The sequence below is a fragment of the Leucoraja erinacea genome, chromosome 22 (genome assembly GCF_028641065.1).
Source record: "Leucoraja erinacea ecotype New England chromosome 22, Leri_hhj_1, whole genome shotgun sequence".
Taxonomy (NCBI): Eukaryota; Metazoa; Chordata; class Chondrichthyes; order Rajiformes; family Rajidae; genus Leucoraja; species Leucoraja erinaceus.
In genome coordinates, this window is record NC_073398.1 from 37,029,379 (window position 1) to 37,041,633 (window position 12,255).

The 12,255-nt window shown below is 48.6% G+C and overlaps 1 protein-coding gene across 1 annotated transcript in view; it reads left to right on the top strand.

The window, feature by feature from the left end:
• sema3ab (sema domain, immunoglobulin domain (Ig), short basic domain, secreted, (semaphorin) 3Ab) overlaps positions 1-12,255 on the top strand; it is a 124,716-nt gene that overhangs the window by 76,658 nt on the left and 35,803 nt on the right. Inside the window, exons 5-6 of the mRNA XM_055653508.1 lie at positions 3,198-3,317; positions 10,309-10,402. Coding sequence (XP_055509483.1) covers positions 3,198-3,317; positions 10,309-10,402 — 214 coding nt within the window. The remainder of the gene's footprint in view (positions 1-3,197; positions 3,318-10,308; positions 10,403-12,255) is intronic.

Genomic DNA, 12,255 nt, shown 5'->3' on the forward strand with positions numbered 1-12,255 from the left:
CACACAAAGGGTGGTGGGTGTATGGAACGAGCTGCCAGAGGAGATATTTCTCAACCCTCTCACCTTATTAGGGTGAACACACATGGGGCAGGGGAATCAAGAAATAGAGAGCACAGATTTAAGGTGAGAGTGGAATAGTTAAAGAGGAACCTGTTTTAGTTTATTTTAGAGATACAGCGTGGAAATATGCCCCTTATCCCACTGAGTCCACTCTGATCAGCGATCCCTAAACATTGAAACAGTCTAGTTCAAGACAATATTTAAAAGTGCAATAGGTATCGGTACAATAACAACATTTACAAGACACTTGGACAGGTAGATGGATATGTTTAGATGGATATGGGCAGGTGGGACTAGTGTAGATGGGACGTTGGTCGGCATGAATGAGTTGGGCTGAAGGGCCTGTTTCCACGCTGTATATACTCAATGACTGTGACTGTATTAATTAATGGTTGAATTTCAAACCAAGCTGCACCAGTTTTAGACATGCAGCACAGAAACAGGCCCTTCGGCCCACCGAGTCCGTGCCGACCAGCACTTACACTATCCTACACACTAGGGACAATTTACAATTTTCAGAAGCCAATGAACCTACAAACCTGCACGTCTTTGATGTGTGGGAGGAAACCGGAGCACCCGGAGAAAACCCACGCAGGCCACGGGGAGAACGTACAAACTCCGTACAGACAGCACCCGTAGTCGGGATGGAACCCGGGTCTCTGGCGCTGTGAGGCAGCAGCTCTACCCGCTGCACCACCGTGCTGCCCAGAGTCTGTAGTTGAACCTCTAGGGTCCAGTGTATCGTTCCCGTCACGGTGCTCATGGGGTTAATTGCAGTTTTGTCAAGGTGCTCGGGAGGTTAATTGGTGTAAATAAGCATTCCATGCCTGTTAAAGAATCCACTCTTGAAGTGACACAGATTTGCTATGCATGCCTGGTGTGACACTGCTTGCCTTTGTTCCTGAAGGTGCTGACGCATTGGAAACTCATCAGTAAAACTCATCACAGGATGTCCTCTCATCTCCGTCAGGGTCATTGCCAGCTAGACCTGTAACCCTGCTTCATTCAATCTCAAATAAATGTCATCAATGATATACAGTATCAATGAATCCCCCACCATAATACAAGCAAAACAAATATTCCTATATACTGAATATTAAATAACTATTTCCCCATCCTTATTAAGGATACATTCCACCCCCCCGCGGTGCCCAGGTGTGCCTGTCAACAGCGTGTAGACCCTCTCTAAAACCACCCGGACACGGACATAACCCCGGAGAAGGGGCGAGCAGCCGGCTCGGGCAGAGTCCTCGTCAGCCTGGTGCTGTGACTCGCAGATGTTGTCCACCAATCTGCCAGTGTTTCACCTTCCTGCTACCCCATCGATGCTCTGAGAGAATGTAGGAAGGAACTGCAGATGCTGGTTTAAACTGAAGATAGACACAAAGTGCTGGAGTAACTCAGCGGGACAGGCATCATCTGTGGAGAGAAGGAATGGGTGACGTTTCACAGAGTGCTGGAGTCTTCTTCTTCTTCTTCTTGCGTATGGTGTGCACAGTCTAAAGTTGCAGGAAAACGTGTTCTATTTGATCTTATTTGATTGTACACGCCGGGTTGATTGCATTCGTCGAAACAGAGTGGACCACGTGAAGGTTGCAATCTCCCACCCCAGTGCTGGAGTAACTCAGCGGGCCAGGCAGCATCTGTGGAGAACATGGATAGGTGACGTTTCACAGAGTGCTGGAGTAACTCAGCGGGTCAGGCAGCATCTGTGGAGAACATGGATAGGTGACGTTTCACAGAGTGCTGGAGTAACTCAGTGGGTCAGGCATCATCTGTGGAGAACATGGATAGGTGACATTTCACAGAGTGCTGGAGTATCTCAGCGGGTGCAGCAGCATCTATGGAGCTAAGGAAATAGGCAACGTTTCGGGCCCAAACCCGGAAGGGTTTCGGCCCAAAACGTTGCCTATTTCCAGAAGGATTTCGGCCCCAAAACGTTTTCCTATTTCCTTCGCTCCATAGATGCTGCTGCACCATAACTCAGCGGGTCAGGCAGCATCTGTGGAGAACATGGATAGGTGACGTTTCGGGACAGGAACCTTCTCCATGGTACGTTGGGTACGTTGAGTACCAGAGTCAGGAAGTCACGATACAGCTTTACGGGGCTTTAGTTCAGTTGCATGTGTAGTTTTGCGTGCAGTTCTGGTCGCCCCCATTACAGGGTGGATGTGGAGACTTTGGAGACGGTGCAGAGAAGGTTTGCCTGGATTAGAGGGTATTACGGACAAGGAAAGGTTGGACAGATTTGGTTTGTATCTACAATGCTGGCGGTTGTGGGTTGACCTGACGGAAGTTTATCCAATGATGAGAGGCACATGGTGTCGACGGTCTGCACCATTTACCCAGGGTGGAGATGTCCAAGACTAGAGGGCGCAGCTTTAAGGTGAGAGGGGCAAAGTTTAAAGGAGATGTGCGGGGCAGGGTTTTTACACAGAGGGTGGTGGGTGCCTGGAACCAGGGGTGGGGGTGGAGGCAGATACGATAGTGGTGTTTAAGAGGCTTTTAGACAGGGACGTGGATATGCAGGGAGTGGAGGGATACGGATCACATGCAGGCAGAGGGGAGTTGGTCTTGGCATCGTGTACGGCACGGACATTGTGTGCCGAAGGGCCTGTTTCATGTTCCATGTTCAGGAGCTGCCATCTTCACCTGGGGCATTGGCTCCACAAACAGGCAGCGTTGTCCACAATAATTTCAACTAAGTTCATGAGTGATAGGAGCAGAATTAGGCCATTCGGCCCATCGGAGGTTACGTTGAGAAGGCAGGAGAAAGGGGTTAGGAGAGGTGGATCAGCCATGATTGAATGACGGAGTAACTTGATGGGCCGAATGGCCTAATTTTGCTTCTATCCCTAATGACCTTACTAAAGGTACGTACTTTAATTCTGAGGCTGCGCCCTCTGGTCCTAGACTCTCACACTAGTGGAAACATCCTCTCCACATCCACTCTATCCAGGCTTTTCACTATTCGGTAAGTTTCAATGAGGCCCCGCTCATCCTTCTAAACTCCAGCGAGTGCAGACCCAGTGCCGACAAACGCTCATCATATGTTAACCCACTCATTCCCGGGATCAGGAATGGCCAGCGTGAAGCTCGGAGTGCCGACTGAATCTGTTTCTCTATCTCTCACGCAGAAAGAATGTGCAAACTTTATCCGAGTGCTGGAACACTTTAACCAGACGCATCTGTACGCATGTGGCACAGGAGCCTACCACCCCATCTGTGCCTATGTCCACATTGGCCATCCCACTGAGGTAAGACATCTCCCCCTCCCCCACTCATCCCTCTCTCCCCTCCCCCCCCCCCTCATCCCTCTCCCTCCCCTCTCCCCCTCGTCCCCCCCTCCCCTCCCTCGCCCCCCCCGCGTCTCCCCCTCCTCTCTCTCCCCTCTTCTCACCCTCCCACCCTCACCCCCTCACTCCCCCCCCCTCTCCCTCCCCTCCCCCCTCCTCTCCCCCCCTCTCTCCCCCATCACGAGCTGCTGCTCCCTGATTCACCACACAGGATAAGGGAACTAACGTTTAGTGTAAGGTACCGTTTAGTACAGATCCAGGGTCTGTGTAACAGGTGTAGAACGAAGCAGCGAGTGTGGCTCCCCGAGACAGAGATTTGTTTCCACATTTATCAGGAGCGGGTGAAAGATGGTGCAGCAAGACGATGCTCAGACAAGACGATCCCGTCACCCAGACAGACGTGGCCTTACAGACGTGTGGTGCATGTCATGGAGAGACACGTTTCATGTCCACAGCCACTGAGATGATGCTGTGTCAGACAGATTCATCTGCCCATGCTCTCCCTCCCCAGAGATACCTCCTTGTTCACAGACACCTCCTGGATATTAAATCTGGCAAAGCTGGCCATCGATATTCTGCTCATTCACAGCCCCCCCAGCGCTCTGCAAATGTGAGATTACACATTGGAGCCACAAATTAAATTATTGACTACTGAGGCACGGTGGTGCAGCGGGTAGAGCTGATGCCTCACAGCGCCAGAGACCCGGGTTCCATCCCGACTACCGGTGCTGTCTGTACGGAGTTTGCACGTTCTCCCCGTGACCTGCGTGGGTTTTCTCCGGGTGCTCCGGTTTCCTCCCACACTCCAAAGACGTGCAGGTTTGTAGGTTAATTGGGTCTGTCAAACTTGTAAATTGTCCCTAGTGTGTGTAGGATAGTGTTAGTGTGCGGGGATCGCTGGCCAGCACGGACTCGGTGGGCCGAAGGGCCTGTTTCTGCGCTGTATCTCTAAAGTCTGAAGTCTCTGTGAACCTCAAAACAGAGACACAAGGAACTGAAGGTGCTAGAATCCTGAACAAAACACAAAGTGCTGGAGGAACTGAACGGGTCAGACAGCATCTGTGGAGGGAATAGACAGATGATGTTTCGGGTCAGGACATTGCTTCAGACTCCAGGTAAATAGTGGAGTTGAGAATGAGCTGGGATCTTGTGGGAGGTGAGGGGCAGTTCTACAGAGTTGTCCCCCTGGCATTGAACTCAGGAGGGAAGATTACACACTAAATATATTTCTTTAGTCGAGTTTAGTTTAGAGATACAGCGTGGAAACAGGCCCTTCGGCCCATCGAGTCCGCGCCGACCAGCGATCCCCGCACACTAACACTATCCTACACACACTGGGGACAATTTACATTTACACCAAGCCAATTATCCTACAAACCTGCACGTCTTTGGAGTGTGGGAGGAAACCGGAGCACCCGGAGAAAACCCACGCAGGTCACGGGGAGAACGTGCAAACTCCGTACAGACAGCACCCGTAGTCAGGATGGAACCCGGGTCTCTGTCGCTGTGAGGCAGCAGCTCTACCCGCTGCACCACCGCGCTGGGCCTATGTTAACAACTGATCTATTGCACATGCCCACTCCTGTCTCACACAGACCGCTTGAGGTTGTTAATAAATTACAGCCACACGCACATCACTGACGGAAACTGCAACCCTCTGCCCAGTAATTACAAGCTCTCCAGAAACACAGCAGTTTGTTAGCTTCATAATAGAGACATGGTTCCTGGAAGAGACATCTTTACCATCTCTGCTGACTCTGGCTGATGCCAGTAAATGTCTCTTAATGTAGATGCAACTTTAGAATTGTATTTACATTTTAGTGTCGTTTATTGTCCCGTGTACCGAGGTACAGTGAAAAGCTTTTGTTGCGTGCTAACCAGTCAGCGAAAAAAAAATACATGATTACAATCGAGCCGTCCACAGTGTACAGATACAGGATAAAGGGAATAATGTTTAGTGCAAGGTAAAGCCAGTAAAGTCCGATCAAGGATAGTCCGAGGGTCACCAATGAGGTAGATAGTAGTTCAGGACCGCTCTCTGGTTGTGGTAGGATGGTTCAGTTGCCTGATAACAGCCGGGAAGAAACTGTCCCTGAATCTGGAGTGTGTGCGTTGGTTTTCACACTTCTGTACCTCTTGCCCGATGGGAGAGGGGAGAAGAGGGAGTGACCGGGGTGAGACTGGTCCTTGATGATGCTGCTGGCCTTGCCGAGGCAGCGTGAGGTGTAGATGGAATCAATGGAAGGGAGGTTGGTTTGTGTGTGTGTGATGGTCTGGGCTGCGTCCACAACTCTCTGCGATTTCCTGCGGTCTATGTGTTGTACATTTCAACTGCCATTTGAAGTTGTTTAGGAAGTTGAACAATAGCTCATCATGATCAGAATACTATAAGATCTGTTGGAATGAAGATATCTGTGCAGAGATCAGGACTTGTGGGTTCTTCCCAACATTTGATCCTGGGTTCCATCCCGACTACGGGTGCTGTCTGTACAGAGTTTGCACGCTCTCCCCATGACCTGCGTGGGCTTTCTCTGATCTTGGGTTTCCTCCCACACTGCAAAGACGTGCAGGTTTGTAGGTTAATTAGCTTGTTGTACTAAACTAGTGTGTGTAGGATAGTGTTAATGTGCGGGGGTCGCTGGTCGGCACGGGTTCGCTGGGCCGAAGGGCCTGTTTCCTCACTGTATCTCTAAACTAAACTAAATTAAATGTGTTCAAGAAGGAACTGCAGATGCTGGAAGATCGAAGGTACACAAATTAAATGTATTAGTTACCTTTAGACAGCTTTCACCAGCTGGTCATCTATGTGGGGATGTCTTGGCAAAAACGTTATGGCTTCAAACTGCTGCCATGTGTTGGGAGATCAGTTGTGAGTGTTCACTCAATCAATGACCCTCATGATCTTGTACACCTCAATATGGTCACCCCTCAGCCTCCTACGCTCCAAATTAACAGCCTATCATAATACACTTGGACAGGTACATGGATAGGACCGGTTTAGAGGGACATGGGCCAAACGCGGGCAGGTGGGACTAGTGCAGATGGGGCATGTTGGTCGGCATGGGCGAGTTGGGCCGAAGGGCCTGTTTCCGTGCTGTATCACTCTATGACATTATCCAACTTCTCACTGAAAGTCACAAAATGCAATGATAGAGCAATGTAGAAAGCTGTTCATGATTTGACAGAAGATAAGTCCCAATTTTATGAAGGGAACTGGTACAAACGCAAACGTTATTATTTTTTTAAATTTTACTTCTATGAGCCAAATTAAGGCATTCGGCCCATCAAGTCTACTCTGCCATTCGGCCCATCAAGTCTACTCTGCCATACTTTCTTGCCTCCTGTTACTACCCCTCCGATCAGCTGTGAACCCTGTCCCAGCCTCTCCGCACACACACGCACACTCACACGTGCTCGGCCCAAAGGTTTAACAGCAACCTAAAGGGCAACCTCTTGCATGGTTCAGGCAGGTGCAACAACAAGACTTAAAAGACACTTGGACAGGTACATGGATAGGACAGGTTTGGAGGGATATGGACCAAACGCAGGCAGATGGGACTAGTGTAGATGGGGCACGTTGGCCAGTGTGGGCAAGTTGGGCCAAAGGGCCTGTTTCCGTACTGATTATCTCTATGAGGGGGTTTGGTATAGCACGGATCCCGTGGGCCGAATGGCCTCACGCTCCCAGCATCACTGTAATCTGTGATCGGTTTCCCATGATTTCCCCTTCTCTTTCAACCTCGCTCGCTAGTTCTGCACCAGATGTTCACACAAACACTTCTCCAGATGTTTAGCAGGGAGCTGCTTCTGAAGGAAACCAGAACGGTTCCTACTCCAGTCAACTAGTTAAATGATCAAGTTGAACAGCCCCTCTCAATCATACTGTGTCTAATGCAGAGATGGTGGTTGTTTAATGTTGACCCAGGCAAGTGGAGGTCACGGCTACAGCCATCACCATCTGCTAAAGATAACTCTGGAGAGCGCTGGTTCACAGGCGCTGTGCGGTGGGAGCACTCATTCCATTATGAACGACTCCGTTCCCAGGGGAACTATTGACTTGCAACGTTGCACTAATGCTCTGTTAAATAATTCATAATTCCCAATTGATTTCTGATCATTTTTATATCATTATGAATTGGCCTTATGGAGGGTAGAATGGCTTGTTAGGCAGTTATTGGTTTAATTACACACATTGATCAAGAAGGGATGAGGCGTAACAATTTTAGACTTCAAGTTCTTCATCATTCCTGTGATTCGGGATTGATTTAAACTTGTAGACATTAGAGATACAGCGCGGAAACAGTGCCTTCAGCCCACCGAGTCCACACTGACCATTCACTCCCGTCCACATTAGTTCTATGTTTAGTTTAGAGAAACAGGGCAGAGACAGACATAGAAACATCGACAATAGGTGCAGGCATAGGCCATTCGGCCCTTCGAGCCAGCACCGCCCTTCACTGTGATCATGGCTGATCGTCTAAAATCAGTACCCCATTCTTGCTTTCTCCCCATATCCCTTAGGTTCCGTTAGCCCAAGGAGCTGAATCTAACTCTTCTGGATACATAGATAGAAAATAGGTGCAGGCGTAGGCCATTCGGCCCTTCGAGCCAGCACCGCCACTCATTGTGATCATGGCTGATCATCCCCAATCAGTACCCAATATCATTCAGCCCACTGAGTTAATGCCAACCAATGATCACCCCGTATACACTAGGGACTGTTTATATTTATACAGAAGCCAATTAACCTACAAACCTGCACATCTTTGGAGTGTGGGATGAAACCGGAGCACCCGGAGAAAACCCACGCAGGTCACGGGGAGAACGTGCAAACTCCGTACAGACAGCACCCGTAGTCAGGATTGAACCCGGGTCTCTGGCGCTGTGAGGCAGCAGCTCTACCCGCTGCACCACCGTGCCGCCCTCTAATGTTTTTCACTGGAGCAAAGCAAAAGGATTCGGAGATTCTTTGGTGAACGTTTCCTTGTCTTGGGTGTCCATGCCTCAGCTAGAACCTCATTGGTGGATGGTACTTTAGCAGCCCTGGTTCGTGCAGAGCAGCCCAGACCATCACACACACACACAATCCAACCTCCCTTTCACAGACTCCATCTACACCTCACGCTGCCTCGGCAAGGCCAGCAGCATCATCAAGGACCAGTCTCATCCCGGTCACTCCCTCTTCTCCCCTCTCCCATCGGGCAAGAGGTACAGAAGTGTGAAAACCAACACACACACACCTCCAGATTCAGGGACAGTTTCTTCCCGGCTGTTATCAGGCAACTGAACCATCCTCTCACCAACTAGAGAGCGGTCCTGAACTACTATCTACCTCATTGGTGACCCTCGGACTATCCTTGATCGGACTTTACTGGCTTTACCTTGCACTAAACGTTATTCCCTTTATCCTGTATCTGTACACTGTGGACGGCTCGATTGTAATCATGTATTGTCTTTCCGCTGACTGGTTAGCACGCAACAAAAGCTTTTCACTGTACCTCGGTACACATGACATTAAACTGAACTCAAACGAACAAGGGGTGTCGGGGATTATGAGTTGAAGGCAGGAGAATGGAGTTAGGAGGGAGAGATAGATCAGCCATGATTGAATGGCAGAGTAGACTTGATGGGCCTATGAACTTATGAAGTAAGGATTTTCCAAAGCCGTGTACAACTGCAACCAGCGTTGTATCCTTGCTTTCCAAATCCTTCACAATAAAGGCCATGTTTGAAAGTTGACCAAACCGGGAGGTTTCCAACCCATTTACGTATCTGGTGATTGCCATTTGGGTGGACGTTCACAAGTTATAGTAGAATGAGGCCATTCAGCCCATCGAGTCCACGCCACCATTCAATCATGGCCGATCTACCTCTTCCTCCTAACCCCATTCTCCTGCCTTCTCCCCATAACCCCTGACACACGTTCTAACCAAGCGTTTGTCTCTCTCAGCCTTAAAAACATCCGCTGACTTAGATCCCACAGTTTCACCACCCTCTGACTAAAGAGGTCCCTCCTCACCTCCTTTCTAAAAGAGCGCCCTTTAATGGGAATGTTGAAGTACTGGAGAGGCAGGGACTATATTTGGAGGAGGGGAGGTGATGGAGCCATCTCTGACAGTCCGTGACGGTGATCAAAGGCAGTGAGTGAGCACTCTGTCTAAGTGAGAACAGATGGATGAGTCTCTATCTCTGCAGTCTCTAGTTACTGCAGCATTCCACACTAGATCACAGCTCCTCACTGCACAAGCAACATAAATGAAAACAAGTTCTTGCTCTCTTTACTTCATGGTCTTGCAAGAGTTTAAACGTTATCATTTGACTTTCAAAGCAGTTGGTGCAATTTCCTCCGAGATCCATCTGCTCAAAATAAATAGTTCACGAACACAATAATGTCGTGGGCGCTTTGAAACTGGGGATTAGTTTACTCTGCTGAGCAGTCAATGTTGATGTCCACTGGGCAATGCACCAACTCAACCCTGTCACCAGTCTGTGTTGGCCTAATGTTCACTTCACTGTAGACTTTAGAGATACAGCGCAGAAACAGGCCCTTTGGCCCATCGAGTCCGTGCCGACCAGCGATCCCCGCACACTAACCACTTACACTTAGACCAAGCCAATTAACCTACAAAACCGCACGTCTTTGGAGTGTGGGAGGAAAACGAAGATCTCGGAGAAAACCCACGCAGGTCACGGGGAGAACGTGCAAACTCCGTACAGACAGCACCCGTAGTGAGGAGCGAACCCAGGTCTCCAGAGCTGCATTCATTGTAGGCACCAACTCTACTGCTGCACCACCGTGACTGTTTAGTTTAGAGATTCAGTGCAGAAACAAGCGCTTCGGCCCATCCAATCTGTGCCGACCAAGGATCACTGTACACTAGCACTATCCACCACACCTGGGCCGCACACCTGGGCTGCTGTTAATGACCGCATCTCTCTCTCGTGCAACTAGGAACACGTCTTCAAGCTCGTCACCTCGCACTTTGAAAACGGACGAGGGAAAAGTCCTTACGACCCGAGGTTGCTGACCACCTCCCTCCTAATTGGTGAGTAGACGCAGGGGGTGGGGGGGTGGTGAAAGGGTGGGGGTGGGGAGTGGTTCCGTGGTGGAAGCCTGCAGCTCACTGTGCTGCAGCAAGCTAACCAGAAGTGAAGACAATACTCCAGGTGACAAGTCCACACTGTCTGAGTAAAATCCCAATGTGACTCCCAAAGTGACCACTCACTTCTCAAACACCAAGCCACAGCCACCTCGACTCACAGTATCAATGTTACAAAATTTTGAGATTTAAAAAATCAAGTCCGCAATTTATCCCATCAGATAATGTAACGGGTATAGCTTGGACCCAATAGCAGCACAGAGTAGTAACACAGGAATGGGTACACCGTACTCACACAGAGGCTCTGGATTGAGCGAGGGTTCCGAAGAGGGGCAGGGAGGAGACGTAGTCGGGGTAGCGGAAGGTCCAGTAACCAGGAGATCCAACACACGATGCAAACAAACCAGCGCGGGACAGACAGAATGGTCAGGGGCAGGCAGGTTCGAATCCGTGTAGGCAGTCGGGAAATCGCTGGAGAGTCTTGCATGAACGCTGAGAACAATCTGGCACTGTGTGAATGGTGAGGAGAGTCTATATACCTGGTTAATTGGTGATCAGAGGCAACTGAGTGCAACAGATGAGGAGAGTTGGGCTGATGAGAGGGGAGTGGCAGGTGAGGAGAAGGAGGGACCGGTGGAAAAGTACTGGGAGGTGAAGTGGATGAGAATGAGGAGAGGGCAGACTGACAGATAAAGCATAAAAAGAAGTTTAATTTGACACCTCATTCACTTTCATATCTTCAGTATTAAAAAGTTATGGCCATTTTCATACTCGGAAATAAGCATCTTGGTCCCTATTGCTGTTCCATTGACTTTAACACAAAAGCTGTGATCGAGGACAGTCAAAAGCCCATAACTTTCTTAAAAATTAAGAGAACTGAAAGAAAGTTTCAGTTATTATAGATTGCAGCATTCTGAAACAAATATGAAACAATCTTACTTAGATGACTTGAAATTAAAGCATATAATTAGTTAGTTACCTAATTGTAGCTAATTACAAAATTAAATTACTAGATCTAAACATCTATCCATTTCTTAAGAAAAGATTAACATTTTTAAATAGTGTCCAAATACTATTCACACAAGAATTCACAATATAACATAATTTTCTCATTGTCATGGGTTTAGAGGCCAAATGGAAGGAATTTAATGTTTAATACCTGTAAATTAATGGCCATTTAAATCAACTTGCAAGTGGGTTTTCTGGAACGCGACCATTTGGAACGTTGTGGTTGCAGTGATTTAGACCCCCATAACGGCATGAAAAATACTGCCGGTTTGTATGGGGACTAACTCACCATTTCACAACTTAAAATGTGAATTAAAGGCAACTTAAAGAGCACTTTTATACATAAAATAAACGGCCTTCATTTACCTGTCCTGTACGTGAAATCTATTCCCGTTGTCGGCGTTGACAGCTTTAGAAGCTGATTTTAAAATGACTCAAGCGCTGAACTTGTCGGGCGATTAAAGAAAAACCCACAGAACGCCCATCGGAACGATTCTTCAGCAAAAGCTTGCACTCCAACCAAATATAATCCAAGACAAGATAGGAAAAAAACCCGATTTAACCCCGCCCCCCCCCCTCAAAGGCACCAAAATCACACACATGGCCAGTGGCAGAATTGCAGCGCTGCTGAAAGTAAGTATTGTAATATACCTACTTACAGGGCGAATCGAGAACCAGAGGACATAGGATTAAGGTGAATGGGAAAAGATTTATTAGGGACCTGAGGGGTAACTTGTTCACATGAAGGGTGGTTGGTTTATGGAACGAGCTGCCAGAGGCGGTAGTTGAGG